At 53.1% G+C, this 21081-nt stretch overlaps 3 protein-coding genes and 1 long non-coding RNA gene across 18 annotated transcripts in view; 3 read left to right on the top strand and 1 right to left on the bottom strand.

Annotated features, from left to right (window-relative positions):
* Window positions 1-40: 40 nt before the first annotated feature.
* RAB34 (RAB34, member RAS oncogene family) lies at window positions 41-3353 on the top strand. 3 transcript variants are annotated; one of them, XM_014727548.3, is made up of 10 exons: window positions 41-174; window positions 400-491; window positions 1580-1645; window positions 1752-1853; window positions 1956-2020; window positions 2140-2191; window positions 2382-2463; window positions 2537-2627; window positions 2757-2864; window positions 2946-3353. In XM_014727548.3, exons 1-10 carry the CDS (start codon window positions 121-123, stop codon window positions 3011-3013), a joined length of 780 nt encoding a protein of 259 aa, XP_014583034.1. In that variant the 5' UTR covers window positions 41-120; the 3' UTR covers window positions 3014-3353. The 3 variants fall into 3 exon arrangements, with proteins under 3 accessions (XP_014583034.1, XP_014583032.1, XP_070083837.1); XM_014727546.3 differs by having other exon boundaries at window positions 1577-1645; XM_070227736.1 differs by lacking the exons at window positions 1956-2020; window positions 2140-2191 and having other exon boundaries at window positions 1577-1645.
* Window positions 3354-5247: 1894 nt separating this feature from the next.
* PROCA1 (protein interacting with cyclin A1) lies at window positions 5248-13827 on the top strand. Of its 11 annotated transcripts, XM_003362427.5 has the most exons (6): window positions 5248-5399; window positions 5860-6013; window positions 10308-10391; window positions 12433-12568; window positions 12865-13020; window positions 13113-13827. In XM_003362427.5, the coding sequence occupies exons 2-6, from the start codon at window positions 5926-5928 to the stop codon at window positions 13783-13785; spliced, it is 1137 nt and encodes a 378-aa protein (XP_003362475.1). In that variant the 5' UTR covers window positions 5248-5399; window positions 5860-5925; the 3' UTR covers window positions 13786-13827. The 11 variants fall into 11 exon arrangements, with proteins under 11 accessions (XP_003362475.1, XP_014597711.1, XP_070083834.1 ...); XM_014742225.3 differs by lacking the exon at window positions 5860-6013 and having other exon boundaries at window positions 5249-5399; XM_070227733.1 differs by lacking the exon at window positions 12865-13020 and having other exon boundaries at window positions 5261-5399.
* Window positions 13828-15494: 1667 nt separating this feature from the next.
* SUPT6H (SPT6 homolog, histone chaperone and transcription elongation factor) overlaps window positions 15495-21081 on the bottom strand; it is a 30512-nt gene continuing 24925 nt past the window's right edge. For all 3 annotated transcript variants that reach the window (XM_001504156.7, XM_014742214.3, XM_014742209.3), the window contains exons 30-37: window positions 20739-20977; window positions 20037-20150; window positions 19740-19864; window positions 17875-17987; window positions 17515-17592; window positions 17251-17417; window positions 16591-16778; window positions 15495-16295 (exon numbers count right to left, since the gene is read on the bottom strand). In XM_001504156.7, coding sequence (XP_001504206.1) covers window positions 16109-16295; window positions 16591-16778; window positions 17251-17417; window positions 17515-17592; window positions 17875-17987; window positions 19740-19864; window positions 20037-20150; window positions 20739-20977 — 1211 coding nt within the window. In that variant the 3' untranslated portion in view covers window positions 15495-16108. The remainder of the gene's footprint in view (window positions 16296-16590; window positions 16779-17250; window positions 17418-17514; window positions 17593-17874; window positions 17988-19739; window positions 19865-20036; window positions 20151-20738; window positions 20978-21081) is intronic.
* On the top strand, window positions 16231-19455 carry LOC111775704 (uncharacterized). Its single transcript, XR_002811636.2, has 3 exons — window positions 16231-16371; window positions 16463-17160; window positions 19341-19455. It is a non-coding gene; the product is annotated as an uncharacterized lncRNA (long non-coding RNA).

Here is a 21081-nt window from a genome sequence, read left to right as displayed (position 1 = left end):
CCCGAGTTATAGTCGGGACACCTCGGTCGCGGGTGATTGTCGGGTCTCCACGGGCCCGGGTCGCTGGGGCGGATCAGGCCTCCGCGCCTTCTCAGAGCGCCCCGCAAGGACGTAGGCAAGATGAACATTCTGGCGCCGGTGCGGAGGGACCGCGTCCTGGCGGAGCTGCCCCAGGTAGGCGTCAGGGCCACGTCGGGCTTCTGGCTGCTGTAGGGTGTGGGCGGGGAGGAGGTGGCATCGGACCAGTTCCAGGCTTGGGCCCAGCCCTTCCGCCCTGCTAGGCCTGCTGCTTCTGGGTGGTCCGCTCCCCACCCCCCAACCTCACTCCCTCCCTGGGCTACTTGGCTTCGGGACAAGGGCCCGGAGTGGGTGAGTCCCATTCTCTTCCATCCCTTCCAGTGCCTGAGGAAGGAGGCCGCTTTGCACGTGCACAAAGGCTTCCACCCCCGCGTCACCTGCGCCTGCCAGGAGCACCGGACAGGCACCGTGGGGTGAGTTAGAGACCCCATAACAAAGAAGGGAAACCCTGTAGTGGAAGCCAGGGTACACAAGCAACCCCTTGGGGCTTTGTTCAGCCTCTGCCAACTATATGGTTATTCCTCCTTTTTTTTTTTTTTTTTTTTAAAGATTTTATTTTTCCTTTTTCTCCCCAAAGCCACCCGGTACATAGTTGTGTATTCTTCGTTGTGGGCTCTTCTAGTTGTGGCATGTGGGACGCTGCCTCAGCGTGGTCTCATGAGCAGTGCCATGTCCGCGCCCAGGATTCGAACTACGAAACACTGGGCCGCCTGCAGCAGAGCGCGCGAACTTAACCACTCGGCCACGGGGCCAGCCCCGATTATTCCTCCTTTTTTGCCCCCGTGTTCTCCCCTTTCTTCCCAGCAAGGTTGTGGTGAGCCCTATGAGATGGGTTGGGGTGGAAAGGTGGCAGTTCAATTCCTGACACAGAGAAGGTGTCCAGCATGAAGAGGTGGTCAGCAGCTCAGCTTCCAACATATCATCCATTTGAGCCCCAGGGTGGGGGGTTGTGCCTACAGGGATGAATCCCATTGTGGGTAAAAAAGGGTAGTATTAATAACAGTTGGCACCATTAATTGAGCATTTACTGTGTGCCAGGCGGTGTGTTGGGTACTATTATTGTCTTTTATTAAATAGAAAACACCATCACTTTTAAGATGTATCCTGATTTCAGAGATGTTAAAATGTATGTGTGTAGGGCGGATATGTCTCAGAATATAGGACATTTATCTCATTTTAACCTTCACAATAACCCGATAAAATATATACTAAATCTCCACTTAACAAATGTTGAAACCGAGGCTCAGAGAGGCTAACTTGTCCTAAGTCACACAGCTAGTAGGTGTAAGAGCTGGGATTCAAATTCATGTCTCTCTGATACTGAAGCACAAAACACTCCTCCCCAGCACATCTCTCCCAGGCAAGCTGCCTGGGAGGCCTGGTGTCTGTGGTAGCCTCAGCCTGGGTGCAGCTACCTTCGTGGACCTACTAGGGAGCACTGGGACTCCCTAGGGTGAAAGAACTAGCGTCCCCTCCTCCTGCCCACTCTTGTGTCCAGCAGATTTAAGATCTCCAAGGTCATTGTGGTGGGGGACCTGTCGGTGGGGAAGACTTGTCTCATTAATAGGTAAGAGGGGGCTGGCCGGAGCTGAGCTGGGTTGGGCTGGGCAGGGTAGGGCCACGCCTAGCCAGGTGGGCTGGGCTCAGGGCCAGAGCATCCTTTGTCCCCTCAGATTCTGCAAAGACACCTTTGATAAGAATTACAAGGCCACCATCGGAGTGGACTTTGAGATGGAACGATTTGAGGTGTTGGGCGTCCCCTTCAGTCTGCAGCTGTGAGTTCTCCCTCCACCCCTTCCAGCCATTCCTTCCCCTAGCACCTATACCCCATGTCACCCCCACCCCCACACCTGTATTTCACCCCTCCTTCCTCCCAGCTGGGATACTGCTGGACAGGAGAGGTTCAAATGCATTGCATCAACCTACTACCGAGGAGCCCAAGGTAAGGGGCTGGGTGAAGTGGGGGTACACCTGGCCTCTAATCTAGGGCCTGGGAGATTGTGGCAATGAGCCAGTTGTATCTTCCCCGTCAACCTGGGGCTGTTTCTGCCACTCTTCCAGCCATCATCATTGTCTTCAACCTGAATGATGTGGCTTCCCTGGAACATACCAAGTATGTGGGGATGCTGAACTACAGTGGGGGCTCAGGGGAGAGGGGGTTCAGAAAAGAATGGGGGTCAGGGGCATGGTAGGGAAGGAAAAGAATGCATCTAGGACCAAAGAGAAGGTAATTAGGCATATGACTGTTGGCGAGAGGAGCCTGTCCAGCTCACTCATCTCTCACTGTCCACCATCTGTGGCAGGCAGTGGCTAGCTGATGCACTCAAGGAGAACGACCCTTCTAGCGTGCTTCTCTTCCTCGTGGGTTCCAAGAAAGACTTGAGTGTGAGTGTGCCAGTGGGGGGACTTTCCAACTTGATGAGGGGAACCCCTCGATCTGACTCTGGCTTTCCGTCAGACTCCTGCTCAGTATGTGCTAATGGAGAAAGATGCGCTCAAGATGGCCCAAGAGATGAAGGCCGAGTACTGGGCAGTCTCATCTCTCACTGGTGAGTCGGAGCCTTCGGGCCTTCTGCTGTGGCATTTCTGCCTCCCTTGCCTCGCTTTCCTACGCCTCCCCCTGTGCCCAATGAACTCAGGCCTGGCACTGCCCCTGAGCACCCATCTCCCTGTGTCAGGTGAAAATGTCCGGGAATTCTTCTTCCGTGTGGCAGCACTGACCTTTGAGGCCAACGTGCTGGCTGAGCTGGAGAAATCGGGAGCCCGGCGCATTGGGGATGTTGTTCGTGAGTGCCCACCTGGATGAGGGTGGCAGAGGGCACAGGGACCCTCCAATCCCTGCTCTAATATTCCCCACCCTTCTTCAGGCATCAGCAGTGAAGACAGCAACCTCTACCTAACTGCCAGCAAGAAGAAGCTCACGTGTTGCCGATGAGGGGTGAGGGAACTGTCCAGAGGCTGCCCAGCCCTGGGGCACTCTGGCACCCTGACTCCCCCAGAGCTCGGCCCCTGGACATTTGCACTGACTGTTTCTCCAGACCAAAGACCTGCCCCTTGGTGGCAGTACCCCCTAGAGGGGTAGCAGGGACCAGCTAGTCACTTCCTGCCCCTAGGCACTATGCCAAAGACTGGATGCCCCCCTCTGCCAGGAGCACAACCATAGTGAAGTGGTCCTTGCTGCTTTTGTTCAGCCTGCTGGGCCCTTTGGGGATGCGGATGCTTAATGATCCCAGGCTCACACTGTGCCTTATGCATTAAAGTCTCCGTTATTAGCAGTTTGGGGGCTGGAGGCCTTTGTTGGGGATGAGAGATGTGAAATGGGCAGGGCTGTATGGCAATCTTGGGACTGGAGGCTTCTGCTGGGATTCTGGCCATCCCTGGCTCCTGGGCAGGCCCCAGGCAGTCTGGGAGCTCAGGGACCAGGTTAAGGGGGCTACACTGCACTCTCACTGAGTGACATCTGAATGTTTGGCTTTGCATTGGTCTCTTCCTCCCAAATGTGTCCTCCTTTGGTGCTTATACCCAAATTTCCACCATTGGATAATATTTTTCTTTTTTTCACACTCTTTCTGCTTTTCCTTTAAAAAATACTTATTTGAGAGGAACACAGTGAGAAACGATTGAGTTTTGGATGCTTTTTGGGTTGACCAGAAGGCCCCGGGGGGAGGGGGGGAGGTATCAGAAGAAGTGCTATCTAATGTCTATATTAGTGATACAAACATAAAACTATGAGTAGTATTTTTTTTGTATTTAGTGATATACACATAAAACTATGAGTAGTATTTTTTTACATTTTAAAACATGATTAGGGGCCAGCCCCATGGCCTAATGGTTCAGTTCGGTGTGCTGGGCCCATGGCCGAGTGGTTAAGTTCACACACTCCACTTCAGCAACTGGGGGTTTTGCTGGTTCGCATCCTGGGCACAGACATGGCACTGCTCATCAAGCCATGCTAAGGCGGCACCCGACATAGCACACCTGGAAGCACCTACAACTAGAATATACAACTATGGTGCCAGCCTGGTGGTATAGTGGTTAAGTGTGTACGTTCTGCTTTGGCAGCCCGGGGTTTGCTGGTTCAGATCCTGGGTGCAGACATGGCACTGCTTGACAAGCCATGCTGTGGTAGGCGTCCCACATATAAAGTAGAGGAAGATGGGCCCAGATGTTAGCTCAGGGCCAGCCTTCCTCAGCAAAAAGAGGAGGATTGGTGGCAGATGTTAGCTCAAGGCTAATCTTCCTCAAAAAAAAAAAAAAAAAAAAGAATATGCAACTATGCACTAGGGGGATTTGGGGACAAAGAAAAAAAGAGAAGATTGGCAACAGATGTTAGCTCTGGTGCCAATCTTAAAAAAAAGTTCAGTGCACTCTGCTTTGGTGGCCTGGGTTCAGTTCCTAGGCACAGACCTACACCATTCATTGGCAGACATGCTGTGGTGGGGACCCATATACAAAAAAGAGGAAGATTGGCACAGATGTTGGCTCAGGGCAAGTCTTCCTCAGAAAAAAAAAGGTGCCAAGAGCAATTGAGGGGTGTGATGTGTGGAATGTCGGTGATCTGGCTCTGATGCTTTTCTACTCTCCTGGAATTGTTTTTTCCATTCCCTTCCAGGACTGCACTCCTCACCCCTTGCTTTGCACGGAGGCTGTAACTCAATGTGTGTGTGTGTGTGTGTGTGTGTGTGTGAAGCCTGCACCACAGTACTGCTGAGGAGTGTTTGTGCTGCCTGGAGTGTGGGGAGGAGGGGTGTGGTTCTGTGTCCTGACTGCTGTTTGTGAGAGGTGTCTGCATGTTGCATTTGTTTGTGTGTGGTGAGATTTTTTATGTGCCCTACGTGTGCGATACATGCATGTGCAGTGTGTATATTATACTTAAGGGTGTGAGGAGTGTGCAGTGTGAGGGTTGTGTGTAGTCGGTTACTATAAATGCAGCTGGTCCTGCTTACTGCACGGGGCAAGCCTATGGAGATACACGAAGTTGCATCAATGAGATAAGATAAAGCACTAACACACATAGGAAGCGCTCAAAACCCTTAACTATTAAAATAACTGTTTTAGAAAGGAGTGACCAAGACCCTGGCTCTATGTTGACATCTTTCTTGGGCGCCAAGAAGTGCAGGACTTGGCTGGAGCCCGCTGGGGCTAGGAAGGAACGTTGGGAAGGGTCGTCACAGGGGAGCTGGGGGCCGACATCATGTCCTCATTCGGGAGTTCGGCCATGGGCTGCTGTGGAGCGACCTGCGGGCAGGGAGCAAGCGAGCGGGCCCGGCCTCCCGCCAGGGCAGGAGGGACCTCGGAACAGCCGGGATGACAGGGTGGAGGTTGGAGGAAGTCGCTTCCCAGGCGGGCGGGCGAGGGCTCAAGGGTAGACTGTTGGCGGGTCTCAGGGTCGGAAGGATTGGGAGGGGCCGGGGGCGGGCCGAAGGATGCGGTCGAGAGAATGGCTGGGGCGGGGCTAAGAACGGGGCCAGGGGCGGGGCTAAAGCCTGAGGGTAGGGCTAAGAGCAGCGAGAAGGTCTGGAAAGGAACTAGGGATGGGACTGAGGGCTGGGCCCGAGATAAAGGGGAGGTACTAAGGTTGAAGGTGGGACAAAGAGGGGCCTGGAAGGAGCTGGGAGGCCCCAGATGAAGAGGGCGACTGAGCTTAGACGTGGGCTGAGAGGACAACGCAAACTAGAACGGGGGAGGGGTGGGGGTGGAGGGATAGGGCAAGCATGAGGCAGAGTTAGGGGCTGGGCTGGGGCCAAGCTGAGACTGGGGTTTATGGTTGGCTCGGCCAAGCTGAGGTTCAGGGTTGGACTTCGACAAGGAAGAGTCTTGTAGAGAAGAAGAACTGGGCTGAGAGCGATGTGGGTCAGGACGACACTGACGACTGAAAGATGGACTAGTGAAAAGACTGAGGACGATGCCAACATCTGGGATGAGAGCAGCTGGGGTAAGGAGGGGACGGGGCAGAAGATTAGGGGAGGGCTTCGAGCTGGGGGCGTGGCACGTGAACTGCCCTGAGTACTCCGGGAGAGTGTAGGACTGAACGGAACCTGACAAAGGAGGCGGGGCCAAGGGCTGGGCTGGGGCGGAGTTAGGGCTTGGAGGCGGGCTCACTTCGAGCCTTGAACCAATGATGGAGGACTAGAGTCCTGAGGCCCTGGGGAATCGCTTGCGGATTGGCTGGGGCGGTCCGGCTGGAGCCAGAGCTGCAAATCCTAGTTGTAGGGATGGAAGGCAGCGTTGTGGTGCAGCAGGGCGCCCAGGCCACCGCCCAATAAGTGCAGGACCTGGCTGAAGCCCATGGTCCAGCGCCCACCCACTCCCCTGGGCTGGGGCGGGCGGTTCCATTGACTCCGGGGGCAGGAAGGAGTCTGGAGGTTCCACGCGTGACATCACAATTGCCTTCAGATGTGGGCGGGGCCAGGGCGGCATTTCCAAGGAGACGCTTGCACACTGCCCCTGCCTTGCTCCCTCCTTTTCCCTCCTTCCCTTCCTTGGTTATTCCCTCCCTCCCTCCCTCCCCTATTCAGCTCTTCTGGTGCCCAACCTGGAACCCTACCCCCTGTGCCGCAAGGGAGGGGGGCTCTCCTCAGCCCGCAGGACTGGGAGGATTCTGTACAAATGAGCATCACCTGTGAGTTTTGAGTTAGGCCCCTGTGCCCCATTAACGCTCTACCGAGAAAGAGAAAACAAGCCTCCCTCTTCCTTTCAAGAGACCACCCTCATTTATTATGAAGTCTCCCCTGTGTCCACTTCAACCACTTCTGCTGCAAGAGCTCTCGTTCTGTCTGTGAAGCCAGAGAACAGACTGCCTTCCTCAGATCTGAGGAGAGTTACTAAGTCCCTCCCCTCAGCAAACAGAATTATGCTTGTTAGGGCTTCTTGGGGATTTGGGGGATGTTAATCAGCAGACCCTGAATATAAGCCTCTTTCATGGTGACTCGGGAGAGAGCAAGGACAGTGGAGTCAGATAAAGCAGAGGTTGAACCCAGACCCCGGCTCAGGGCCCTCTGGCCTGACCTTAGGGTCCACATCATAAGGGACAAGCGAGGCTGTGGAGTTAGGACTGACAAAAACCAGAGGATGAGGGATTGACTGTTATCGAGATGAAAATCAGGTGTATTAGAAAGTGACAGCTTGCAGGATGGGTTTGGGAGAGGAACCCCAAGTAGACAGGGCTAAAAGAGAACAGGCTATGGAGCCAGGAAGACTGGGTTTGAATCCTACCTCTGTCATCTATTAACTTGTGTCTTTGGACAAGTTACTTATCCTGAGTCTCTGTGTTCCCATCCACAGAATGCGTTGTGTAATTTAGAATCAAAGGCCTATTTGAGGCACTGGCCCCACAGCCTAATTGTTAAGTGCAGTGCACTCTGTTTCAGCAGCCAGGGTTCGCTTCACAGGCGTAGACCTACACTACTCGTCGGTGGCCATGCTGTGGCAGCAACCCATATACAAAATAGAGGAAGACTGGCATAGATGTTAGCTCAGGACAAATCTTCCTCAAGCAAAAACAGGAAGATGGGCAACAGATGTTAGCTCAGGGCACCTTTTCCTCAGCAAAAAAAAAAAAAAAAAAAATCAAAGGCATATTTTAAAAGCCCAGCACAGAGTCTGACATTGGGAAGATGGTCATCTTGGGTAAGTTTTCTTCCCCTAGAAAAGTCCCCAAGTCTGAACCCTGGGCAGAATCTCCAATGCCATAGCTACTTTGTGGCTCCAATATGGGGTTTATTCTATTCTACTCATGTATTCATTTGATCAACTAACATTTACTGAGCACCTTCCATGTCCCAGGACCTGCAGACACAGAGGCAGATGAAATATGGGCCTTGTTCTTAAGTTGCTATAGAGTACTTATATGCAGTACCACGGCAGGGTAAAGGGGCACAAGACATATGACCAGTTCTACTTGGACAGCATTGTTCTTTCCAAGATGAGCAGGTGCTTCTTGGAAGTGGAGGCAGGAGAGAAGGAATGGAGAAGGGAGAGGTGGGAGGATGGATGGATGCGGGGGAGGAACTGATAACTGAGGAAGGAACCAAGACCTGGGTCCTAGAGGGCCAGTTATGTCATGATAAGGAGTGCACCTCATCCTGAAGGTAGTGGAATGACATTAAGGAGGAGCAACATGGTGGACTGCTTGGTACTCTTAAAACTCAGTTTGGCTTCATTGTGAGAACTGGATGAGGGTAGTGAGACAGGAGGCAGGGAGGCCGGGCAGGAGGCTACTGCAGCTGTCTTGGTGTGAGATAATGAAGGTCTGAACCAAGACAGGGGCAGATGTGGGGGCAGGCAGGCATGACAAGACTTGGTCATCTGGGGCCGGCCCGGTGGCGCAGTGGTTAAGTTCACACGTTCCACTTCTCGGCGGCCTGGGGTTCACTGGTTCGGATCCCGGGTGCGGACACGGCACCGCTTGGCACGCCATGCTGTGGTAGGCATCCCACATATAAAGTAGAGGAAGATGGGCACAGATGTTAGCTCAGGGCCAGGCTTCCTCAGCAAAAAGAGGAGGACTGGCAGTAGTTAGCTGAGGGCTAATCTTCCTCAAAAAAAAAAAAAAAAAAAAAGACTTGGACATCAAGTTGGTGTAGAAGTGAGGGAAAGAATCATCCCTAGATTCTAGCTGAGCTGTCTGTTGCTCTCTGAAATTGAAGATCCAAGAGGAGATGGTTTATGGAGGGTAGGGAGAAGATGGTAGTTCATGTGGGACATGCTGGTGTAAGATGTTCTGGGAATGTCCAAAACAATATTGGCTATGTGCTTGGGAAGGCAGTCTGGATTGGAGACCCAGATTTACATCATTTTATTGGTGGGTATTGAAACCATGGAAGTGGATGACATTATCCAAGACAAGCCTGTAAAGTCTTCTGAGAAGGAAGGAGACAGCAAAGGAGTTAGGAAAGAACTAAAAAGCTAGTCAGGGAAGGAAGAGAGAGAGGAGATGAGAGAGACCTGTCATGGGAGTCAAAGGAACAGTTTTCAGAAGAAGAGACTGATTAGTCAATGGAAGAGATGAAGAAAAAACGGCCACTGGGTTTTGCTATCAGGAAATCAACAGTGGCCTTTGCCTGGCCTCTTCCGATAGAGGGGTCCAGATGACTGCCATGTTGTAGGGGGCTGAGTAGAAGAGAGAGGTGGAGGCTCAGCTCTCTGAAGGTAGGGACTGGGCCTCCTTCACTGGTGCCTAGTGAAGCTATCCAATGTGTCTGTTAAATGAATGAGTGAATAAACTGGGATTGAAAACGAAGACGGGTGGGTTATGTAGTGGTAGAGGGAGAAACAGAGTTCACAGAGTCTTTTGTTTAAAGGTGTTTATAGCCTGTAGGAAAAAACAAACAAAACAAAAACATTAAAGAGGGAGAAGGAGAAAATTCTGGCTGGGATCTAGAGTTCAAATGCTTTGGGCAGGACGAAGGAGCAATACTTCCCCAGGCTGGAGGAGAGCTCATGTGGGAGCAGCCACAGACAAGGCTGGTGAAATGATCTGCTGAGAGAGCAGCAGCAGGGTAGGAGCTTCCAAGGAAGTGCTTGAAGTATCATTCATTCATTCAATAAATTTTGAGTACTTACTGTGCTGTGAAAAACAGAAGAGGCTGACCAGGGACCTGTAGAGGGATGCCCAAGTGCCACTGAAGGCCCGGCTGAAGTCCCCAAGCAATCAGCTTCCCTTCCCTAAGTAGGACTCAGCTCCAATGCCCCAAAAACCGAAGCTAATTGTTGGGAAGAAAATGAAAGTGCCAGACTCCACCCTGTGGTTGCTGGTGGAGCTGCTGTCCCAGCTGGAGTTCTGCTTGGGAACACCCTCTAACTAGGCTCCACATACCCTGGGACAATTCCTGGAACTGTCCCTCCTTTCCTGAACTCTGGCTTACTCCTATCCATTACTTTAGCTTCAGCTTCTAGCATTCTTCTTCCAAGAAGTCTTTTCTAATTCTCCCCACCCCCAAGGTTTCCGTAGGTATCCCTGTTCTGTGCTCTCACAGGCCTTTCTCACCATTTCCCTCCCTATCATCGTCTGCATCACACCACTGTCCTGAACAGTGCCACATACCTTCCCTGCAGCCCTCTCCCCGCCCCCCCCCAACACCTTGAGAGCAGGGACTGTTGTGTTGTTTTTTCAATTTCTGCATCTCTGGGGTGCAGCTGGGGCCCCACACCTGGAGCGTCTCAGGAAATGTTTGATGAATGAATGGCATGGGGAGAGGGGCTGCTGCTGCTACTCTGTACTCTCTCAGATATAAACAGGTTGCCCAGTTGGGAGAGAGGACATCTGCTGGCTGGTGTGGCGTCTAGCACTGATGCATCTACCTTCTCTGAAGGTGGGTCGAGTGGATCTCTGCCCCGGGGTCCCCACCACGTCTCACCTGGCAAAGCTGACACCTGGTGGGAAGCAGGAGGGAGGGAAGTGCTTGGTCCTGAAGGGGTTACCCAGCCACCCCACCTCCACCCTATCCCCTACTCATGTGAGACAGAGGGCCCCTTCCTGGAGGCCACAATCACTCCTCTCCATTGTAGAGCACTTTATAGTCCACAATATGAACTGAGTCTTCCCAAGAACCATGCAGAATAGCTATTACCGCCATCCTCATTTTATGCACAAGGAAATGAAGGTTCAGAGAAGTAAAATAACTTGCCCTAGGTCACCCAGTTAGTAAGTGACAGAACCAAGACTTGGACTCAGGCCTGTCTGACCACAAGTTCAGGGCACTTGCCACTGTGCTGCCCTTTGTCCCAGTTCAGCAGTGCTGAAGAAACCCAAGGTGGTGGTGGTGTTCCAAGATCCTACCTCACATGCCTTATTTCTTTCAGGATGGAGAAAGGGCATGGGGTCAGGGGTGTATGGGAGACCTGGGACCCTCACAGCTTGGTGTGGAGAAAGGAAAGGAAGAGGAATGTGGGGGAGGCTCAGACCAAGCTGCTATCTCCTCACCTCTCAAGTACTTTAAGGACACTTGGACTAACACACCTCCAGCCTGGTTTAACTCCTGGCTGGTGGCCAGTATGAGGTCTTGCCCAGGTTTCACCTGCCTCGTGGGGGGTGGATAAAGGCGAAATCCTCCTGGGCTGCTTGGAGGGAGTTAGCCAGCCACAGCACCCCATGCCATGCTGCCATGGAACTCATCAGCGCCCACCCACTCCTTCTTCTGGGTGAGCGGAGCTGGAGTCCAGGGGGGAACTGTATGAAGGTGCCCTGTCCTCTCTGTCCTTGTGTATGAGACCTTGGGCATGTGGAGTCACCTCATGGGCTTACTTTTTAGACGGGGGCCTGAGGGAGAGCCACTGGTAGACTGGAGCCATAGGCAGGGTCAGAGGTGAGGCAGTGGGGGGTGGAGGCTGGCAGACTCCAGTGTGTGTCCAGGGCTTGCATTTGGCTGAGCAAAAGAGGTGGGAGCCTTTCTCCAGGGCTTTCCCCTAACCCCAAATTCTCACCCCAGCAGCTTCTCCCCTGTGCCTTGGGAAAGGGGACATGGTATCTATGCTGCCCACATGAGGTGGAAGGGTGCAGGCTGGGGATAGGTTGTTCAGAAGTCTGTGGCTCTAAGGACTGAAGAGAGAGAATGGACAGAGAATGGGAACTTGATGAATCAAGAGTAGGGAAAGAAATCAAGAATGAGCATGGGAAAGGGGAGAGAAGTGAGAAAGGCATCAGGAGGGAAAAGGAGCTTGGAGAAGAAAGGAGGGAAAAGGGAAGGACCAGAGTCAGGAGAAGGTAGCAGGGAGCATGACATACCATGAGTTAGATCTCAGCTCCTCTCCAGGCCTGAGTTGCTATGCTGTGGTAGGCCTTGTGTCTGGAGTGGCTTCAGAGGCTGTGAGGTGTTGGATGTAGGCCTCCTGGGCCCGTGCAGGGCAGGCATAGGAACTGAGGATGCTGCTGCTGCTGGGGCCTCTGAAGTCATGCTTCTGTCTGCCATGTGGCTCCACAGTTGGCCATGTCAAGACAGCCTTCTCCTACTCAGATACCCTGTGGGGTAGGGTAGCTGACAACTCTGAGTGGCCGGGTGAGGGGCAGGCGGGAGTCACTGGAGGGACCCAGGAGGGTAGGCTCCCACAAAAGGCAGGGGAGGGGAAGAGGCAAATGTGATAGGACAGCAAGGGGGACTTGGTGAGGACCTTGGTGAGACATTTTCCTGGAGTCTGCAGAAGGAAGGCAGATTCATGCTGCAGATTGGGGAAGGGGGAGTGCGGGGGCCTGCAGTTACTGCTAGGCTGTTACTACTACTGAAGTCAAAACAGCTGCAGGAGAGGGAGGGTGGTGGCAGCAGGGGAAGCGGTTGAAGCCTTGAGACTGAGCTGTGAGGGGAGACCCAGAGGTGTGCTGTCGCCACCTCTGTGTGACTGAGACTCCTACCCCCTCAGGTGAATTCAAGGACCCTGACAGGTGCTGCTGGAAACACAAGCCATGCACTGGGCACATCATGTACCCCTTCGCCTCTGCCTATGGCCACCACGATCTGCACCTGCACTCTGTCAGCCACTGTGACTGTGACTCTAGGTAAGGGCCCTCGTCCTCGAGTGACCCCAGCTCAGGAGAGACTCCTGGGAAGAACCAAATCCAAACTTTCACTGTGGTTTCCTCCCTCAAACTTTGGTGCCCCTTCAGCTTTGACTTGGCGCTGCCAGCCCAGCCCCAACTTTGTAAACCTGCCTCTGCTCCAAGAGTAATGGGGAGAAAGTCTTCTGGCAGGCTGGGCTGAGCCCAGCACAAGCCTGTTGTCCCTTAGCCTTCTCACTCTCGGCCCCTTGGGAGTGATGGAGGCATGGAAGCCAGGCGAGTCCCCTGTGTGGCAGGCTGAAGGACTGCTCAAAGACAAATACCAGCAGCTTCCGAGATGGGGGCCCAACCTGCTCCCGAGATGTGGGTTCAACTTGTTTCAAGATCATCCAGTCCCCTTGCCTTGAGTTCATCCCAGAGGAATTGTGTGTGGAGCGGTTCTGGTACGGCTGGTGAGTGACGGCGGGGGAGCAGGGGGCCCTCTCTGGGGCACTGGTTCCCACTCTCTACCAACTTTCTCTTTCCCTGTCTCCTTTTGTCCCAGGTGCAAAAGCTACAGGCCTGTCTCTGTGGCAGTGATCCACCATCCCATCCACCACGAGTGTGGGGCAGATGACCTAGATGAAGAAGAGGAAGAGGAGGAGGAGGAGGAGGAAGAAAAAAGCAAGCCTCCCATCCCGACCCAGGTGGGGCCCACCACCACACCCACTGATGCGGGCATGGGCATGGTCACGGGTACTCCTGACTCGGCAGCTCCCATTACCATCTGGCGCTCTGAGAGCCCCACAGGGAAGTCCCAGGGCAGCAAGGTGATCAAGAAGATCAAGAAGAAAAAGGAAAAAGAGAAAGACAAGGAGGAGGAGTCAGATGAGAAGACAAAGCTGAAGAAAAAAGTCAAGAAGGGCAAGCTGCCTAAGAAGAAAAGCCTGGTTAAATCAGAATCTCCACCTCCAGACTTGAGCCGATCACTAAGCCCAAGAGAGTTGGTCAGGATGTCAGAGTCCAGCCCAGACACTCGGGAAGACCTGGAGAGTGAGGACAGTTACAATGACCCCGGGCGGGAGGCACCCTCTAGTGAGGATATTGTGGAGTCTTCATTGCCCAAGAAGAGAGAGAAGAACACGGTCCAGGCCAAGCAGCCCAGGGTAAAGGCCTCACCGATCAAGAAGGTCAACAAGAGGAAATCTCCCCCAGCATCAAACCCCAATCTCAGTTGAGGCCAGGGCGACCAGGGTGAAGAATAAATGCGATCAAGCCTGTCGCTGACCCTTGCTGCTCTTCTCTCTCCCTCCAATCTGGCTACTTCTGGGGGTAAGGGGTGGCCTCTGGGCATAGCTAAAGCCAAGGGGCTAGGGGGCTGCAGGGGTTTCTGAAGGGCAACTCATCTTTCCAGAGGAGGTCCATGGGAAGGTAGGTGGGAGGGAAAGGAGATACAGCCAGTTTCTCTGTAATATCCTAGGCCCAGGGCAGGAGAAGAGCACATCTGGGTGGGGTGGGCAGGGGGCTTCCTGACTACTGGGAGATTGGTCTGTGTGAAATCCACTTGGGGACAGGCAGTACCGTCTGCAGTGATGCACCTAATAAATTGAACCTTTTAACTCACTGTGTGCCACAGTGCCTGGCCTTTCCCTCCTCTAAGTGGCCCTGGGGAAGGTGCTGGTGGCACCAAAGGAAATGTGATCTTCCCAGTGGGGGTGGCCCTGCTCCTGCTGGGCCCTTCCACACCTTTTGTGCTGAAGGGAATGGAACTAATTTCCTGGCAGAAGGCCAGCCCCTTCCCCCTGACTCTTGCCAACAGAAGAGCTAGAGACCTTAAATGAAGGAAAGCGAGGTGGGTGTTCACCAAAGTTGGGCAGCAGTGGCCTTTTCTGACTTTTCTGCTGAGGCCCAAGCAGAGGAAAGGGAGGGGAAAGCTTCACTTCACTAGCACCGACTTACAAAACTGTGAGGTGAAGCCCTTGTGAAGAAATACACGGAGGGCCCGGCCCCGAGACCTAGTGGTTAAATTCAGTGGACAGTGTGCTCTGCTTTGGTGGCCCGAGCTTGGTTCCCCGGCACGGACCTACACCACTCGTCAGCAGCCATGCTGAGGCAGTGACCCACATACACAACAATAGAGGAAGACTGGCACAGATGTTAGCTCAGGGTGAATCTTCCTCAAGCAAAAAGAAGATTGGTGATGCTTGTTAGCTAGGGTGGATCTTCCTCAGCAAAGAAACAACAACAAACAAAAAAAACCCCAGGGAGATCAGGAGTCCAGAACAAAAGAGGCAGTGGGGCTGGGGAAGAGACCAGGGCCAGTGGACAGGCCTCCCCTGTGACGTTCCAGCTCCTTTTTCCAGGGCCAGTGTGTGTGTGGGAGCAGGTGAGCGTGGGGCCCATCCTGGGGCAGAAGCACCTGACTTGCGTGGAGATAATGTCAGAGACCAAGGCCCAGCTGGCAAAAAGGGGAGAGTGAGGTGTAAGGGATTAAGTTGAGAAACCTAGATTTACTTGTGGCTGTTCTCCAATGTGCCAGAGAAGACTAGTAGGTACAGTGGACAGGGTGGCTGTGAGTGAGTGTAATAATAGTAGCTAACACTGCTGAGCCTTATGAGGTCCAGGCACTGGGCTAAAGTATGCACTTCACACATTCCATCTCAGTCCTCACAGCCTGACACCAGATGAGGTGGGTAGCACCACCTCCATTTTAAAAATAAGAAAGCTGGCCTAGAGACAACAAGAGGTTGGTCGAGATCACAGGGCTGGGAAGTGGAGCAGGGATGCGACCACAGGCAGTCTGAGGCAGAAGCTGCCTGCTCTTCTATGAGTCATTGCCTTTCTGATGGCCTGGAAGAGGGAGTCAGGGGAGCCCTGAGAGATCCAAAAACTGCTTCGAAAGCCACCCCTCAATAGCTGGAGAGCTGGAGAGAGAGGCTTTGTCAAGTGCTCTGTAGAAACACTGTTTATTCAAACGACAGGCAGGAAGCAGCGGCAGCAGGTGGGTGAGGGCAGCCAGGCGGGGGCTCGGCAGGTTAGCACTGCTCCTCTATGTCCCCTGCAATCCTGCTCTGATAGCCACCCAAGCTGTTGGCATCAGGGTCAGAAATACTTCCCCTCCTCTCCCTCCTGCCACAAACTGAATAAATAGCATCCCTCTCCCCACAAGAGTTGGGGGAGTCTCATGTGCTGAGCTTTGTGCCCTGGTCACAGCCCAAAGTCAGGTGAGGGCAGAAGCTCAAAATGGCTTGTAGGGAGTAGAATACAAAACTGTTCCACTCTCATTCTCTTCCTCCTCTTCTTCCTCCCTGCCACACTCCCCTCCCAGCCTGGTCCCAGGACAGGTGGTCGGTGAGAGCCTGGAGTGGGAGAATTGTCGCCTAACGTATATTGAGCTCAAGTTCGCAAGGCATCCAGGCTGTCACCCATCCAGGCTGACCACCAATGAGAACGTCAATTCACGTCACTTTATGGACAGAAAAGGAGGAGCAGGGAGTGAGGCAGTGGGAGGCCAGACCTCTCCCAGCCTCAGAGGTAACCCGAGTCCTAGGAGCAGGTCCCCTACCGATCCATCTCGTCCAGAAGCGGGGTGGCATCGCCAGCAATGGACATGGGGGTGCTTTCGATCATGGGGCTGGGGGAGGGCCGAGGTGTCAGCCGCTGCTTCTGTTTCCGCCGCTCTGCCTCCTTCTCCTGAAGCCACTGTTCCGCCATCTTCCCCCAGTCGATGGCTGCGTGGCTGTTGGACCTTGGAGGGAGAAGAAGGGGCCTTTGAGACTGGGGCTCTCCAGGGTTGCACTAGAAGGAAGCCTCACCAATCACTGGTGAGTACCCATCTTTGCAGTAGTGAATCTCACACCTCTGCTGGGTGTGAGATGAGAAGCTGCCACATTGCCCTCTTCTGTCTTCTCCCAGAAAGCAGTCCTCCTGGGGACATCACCTGGGTCATGGCTCTCGGAAGACCCAGAGTACCTGCCTATGCTAAGCTCCTCGGCCTCCTGACATCGCCTGCCCCTGCTCCGTGCCACTATCCATATACTCACTTTGGCTGCTGCTGCCGTTGCCGCGAGCTGGAGGAAGGCTGGGGCTGGGCCTGGGCAGACTGCGGGGTGGTGCTGGCCTGTAGCTGGTGGTACTGTGGTGTGGTGATGGGCTGGCTTGGGGTCGTGTAAGAGTAGCTGGGGGTCATTAGTGGTGTGGCCACTGGCTGCTGGGCTGGCGTTGGGAACACCTGGAGAAGGGCGAACAGTTAAAGGGGGATGGGTTCTGAGCTTATTTGGCCTTGCTGTGAACTTCTGGCAAGCTGAAAGTTTGGGCTCAGCACAGAGCTTTCCAGCTGACCCTCTCTTGAGCAGTGTGTGGTCTTAGCAGCAGGGGTAGACCAGTGGGGTGGGACCTGGCACAACAATGGGACCCACCAATCCTGACCACTTCAGGTTTCTAACAGCCTGAAGGTTCCAAAGATCCCAAAGGATTGTGGAAAGGTCAGTCCTCTTATTCCCCTTCCCCCCAAACGGGCTTAAGAAACAGGAACGATCTGCTTGGGACAGTTGCTAAGGTTGTGGCAGCCCCATCTGTGCATATGAAGCCCCTCGTGGTGGACGCTGCCAGAGGTCAGTCTATGGAGGTGGCTGGTAAATGATGACCATTCCCTTTCACTCTTTCCCAACCTCCGCAGGGAGCCCCCTCCCCAGGCCACGTACGTGATAAGCGCTGCTGCCCCCTCCACTGCCACCATAGCCATACTGGCTAGAGGCCCACTGGGCTGGGGTGGCATTAGGGTTCTGTCCTTGGCCTGTCACAGCTGCAATGGCACTGAACATCTGCGAGGTCATGTTCTGGGGCAGGGCGTTCACAGCCCGTGTCAGATCTGTAAGCACACAGACATGGGAGATGGGCACTTTAGAGGTGCAAGTCCTTCTGGCTCCATCCCTCCAATTCCCTAGTCCCAGGCATGAGCTCCTCACCTGCAAGGTTGATGTTAGCTGGCGTAGCATTGATAGAAGCAGGTGTCCGGGTCCTGCTGCTGCTACTGGGGGTGATGCCTGTGGGAAATGGCCTGAATTACATTTCTCCAGAAACCTGTTTCTGGTTTCACAATTTAGGGGGCTGGAGGAGGTACTGAGATGAGTGGAAAGAAGAAGGGAAGGTGCAGAGGCAAAGCAGATAGAGAACTTCCCTAACGCTAGGAGGTTGGAGCAGGAGTAAGAGAGCTGAAATGACAGCCTCGGCCTCACCCCCTCCCATAGATGGCCAATGATTACCTTGAGTCAGGGCCTAGATGTCCCTCCTACCACACCCTAGAAGTCAGAGAGAGTGGAACTCACCTGGTACAGGATCTTGGTAATGATCCTTAAACCATCTGAAAAGTCCATTCACAGTTGGAAAGATTTGGCCTCGGTACCGGAATCCTTCTGGAGTCACCGTTACATATTCTATCCTGGGATTTTGGAAGGAAACATGCATCAGATACCACTTAGGGCCAGCTGCGAGAGAGCGGCCAGAACAGATCTCCACCACGTGAAGTAGCCACACTGGGTGCTAGGGGAAAGGAGAGGTGAAAGAGCCATCCCTGACTCTGTACAAGGAGGCTACACTCTGACTGGGGAGGCGAGGAGTGCGTGGCAGAGTACAGTCAAGCCAGGAGTCAGCAGCCCCTGGTGTGCTACATACAGGCTACCAGAGGAAGGCTTGCTGGTGGCTGGGCCACCATCCTAGGCTGCAGTATGATGGCAGCACACTGCAGGTGAAGGTGACACTGAAGTCAGAGAGTGTCAGGGTTGGAAGAGGCCCCCAAGAGCAGCAAAGCACAACTCGCCATGAGCCAGAATCTGGAAGAGCGTGGAAGGTGGTTAGTCTGCCCTTATTCAATACTTTGTACAGGAGAGAGTGGACAAGAGGCTGGGCTCTGGGTTCAGACTCAGTTCGAGTTCCAGTTTTGGCTCTGCCACTTACCACCTATATGACTTTATACCAAGTCACTAAACCAAAATCTCAACTTCATTTGTAAAATGAGGATAGCAGCACTTAAATCTATAGGGTGAGTGTGAGAAATAAGTGAGATAGTGCATGTAAAGCACTTATCACAACACCTAAATTAGGGTCGTGCTCAAAGACAGCTGTCAACAGCCAACAGACAACGCTAAGTATTGCCAAGTTCTCATTTACGTTAAGCTGAAACTTGCTTCTTAAATCTTCTATTCAAGTGTTGTTCATTCTGCAACACAAGGAGTCTATGCCCCTTTCCACAGGAAGCTATCATGTCGCTTCTGAGGTATCAGTTAAAGGTACACAGTTTGTTCAACTGTTCCTCACAGGACAGTTTCCAGCCCCCACACAGCCCTGGCTGCCATCCTCTAGAAGCACGCTGGTGAATGAGGAAAGGGTTCTCAGAAACAAGCACCATATTCCAGACGTGCCCAAGATAGGGCAGGGTCCAGAGTCTAGAGCTTCTTGTCATCTGGCTACTGAGCCCCCGCTCAAAGAGTCTACACAGTGTGTCACGTGTAGGCATAAGAGCAGAAATGCAAAGGCCCTGGACAAGGGCCAAAAGGAGGATGGCTGTGGGCAGGGCTTAGGTAGAGAAGGCTCATACAGTTATCAATCTGGGTAACTCACACAAAGAAAGCAGGTCTAAGGAAACTGGACTTTGTCCCATTGAGGGTGAGCACCAGAGGGACCCAGTTAAAGGAATACCTAGGAAGGCCACCTTGTCAAGTCATACACAGAAGGGAGCGGAGTGGGTTGATGCTGGAAAGAAGAGATGCTCTCCTGACCCATCCCTTCTGTGCAGGCAGAAGAGTTAGCACACTACAGCAACAGTGAGCCACCATGTGCTGAAAGCCCTGGCGAGGGTGAGGCAGAATGGAAAAGAGACCAGTATGCTGGCGACCATCTTTGCCAGTCAGGTGGAGAGCGTCTGGTGATTTCCATCACTCCTTGGGAGGGAGAAGAGGAGAACGGAACTCTTTTCACAGGGTTGATGGAAGTGCCTTTCTTATACGAATCTTTGCCTTTTGTCTCTAAATCATCACCCTCTTTCCCCACCTCCAACCTCCACCTCCATTCTAAACAGATAAGAGGAAAAAGGTAGTTAAGCAGAACTAGAGAGTACTGCTCTGGGGGCCTCTGACTCCTTTGCTAGCCTGTCTGTGGACCCCAGTGGCAGCACCTTCTCAGCACCAGTGCTCACCTGGGTTTACCCCGGGGCTGGTATCCCAGTAGGAACTTGCCGGGCAGTTCCTTGCAGGCACAGATGAAATAAGGGATGAAGGTGGGCTTCTCCTTCTTAGTTTTGATGAGCAGCTCCTCTAATTTCTGGGGGTAGAATGAGGGGGAGAGGTTGGGATAGTAGCATGCTTGGTATACAATGTCTGGCGCATATATGACGTACACTTCCTTCACCAGCTGAGCATCCCCTACACTGAAGGGAAACCATACATCCTTAAGTGACGGGGAGGTGTCATCCCTCGCAGGGCCCTGGGCTCACCTTCCGGTCCCCACCGCTGCAGTCCTGATAATACTTGTGGTTCAGAAGGTCCCGGGCAAAGGATGCCATGGGCTGGACATAGCGGGCAACGATCTCATCCAAGTCTTCAAACTCCTGTGGGAAGAAGGTAAAGGCTCCATGTGTCACATCCAGAGCTGAGATTCCTGGCCTTTCATCAAATCCACCCTGACGGCAACTCATAGGAGGGGTGGGCTTTTCAGCCCTGCTGTAGCCTTACTTCACTACAAAGTCCCCTCAATTTATCCACCTGTTCAAGTCATGCCCTAATTTATTAGCTTACGAGGCATAAAAGCCTTTAAATCATAAAACTTTGATTCTCCCCTGGTGCTTGGGAACAATAGGGAGCCTCATAAGATTTCTCTCCACTGAAAACAGGACAGAAAAACTTGATATGTCCGTGTGTGTATGTGCACGTGCATGCTGCATGTGTATTTTCTCCTCTTCCTCCAGTGGCTCTCTCTAGGTAGTCTATTTTAAAATTGGAGGACAGAGAAGGAAAGATGAAAGATACAAAACTGATATCAAATGACTAATTTCACAACAAACCTCCTGTTTTGCTGCTCTGTGTAGCTAAAACACATATGTTGCATACGAGTTACTAACGTCAGGTGAAAGCGGCCAGAAATGGCTTGCTTCTGGAAGTAGGAGTGGGATGGAATGTGGGCAGGGGCTGGCTCTCACCTCACTGTTGATCCACAGGGTGGCTCCCAGGCTGAAGGCATTTTCCTTGCCTTCTTCCCGCACATCCACGTGCTGGTAGATGCCGTCACTGACCTTCCAGGTCACTGTCAGGTGATTTTCGCCCTTGCTGCTCGGCCGGATAATCACATCACCCTGGTCCATGGTCTCCATCATCTTTTCTGCTTGCTTGAAATTTATATTATGGAAGGATGGGTGTGCAATCACTCGCTTGATGTATGCTGAAGAGGTCAGGAAAGAAGTGCAGATCAGGTGACGGGGCTGGGTGCTGACAGCAACGGGACAAACCATGGCTGCATTTCTGCTTCACTACTGCATTCTGAGA

This window comes from Equus caballus, chromosome 11 (genome assembly GCF_041296265.1).
Source record: "Equus caballus isolate H_3958 breed thoroughbred chromosome 11, TB-T2T, whole genome shotgun sequence".
Lineage (NCBI taxonomy): Eukaryota > Metazoa > Chordata > Mammalia > Perissodactyla > Equidae > Equus > Equus caballus.
Note: the sequence above shows the minus strand (reverse complement) of the source record. Positions and strands in the feature narration are given on the sequence as shown.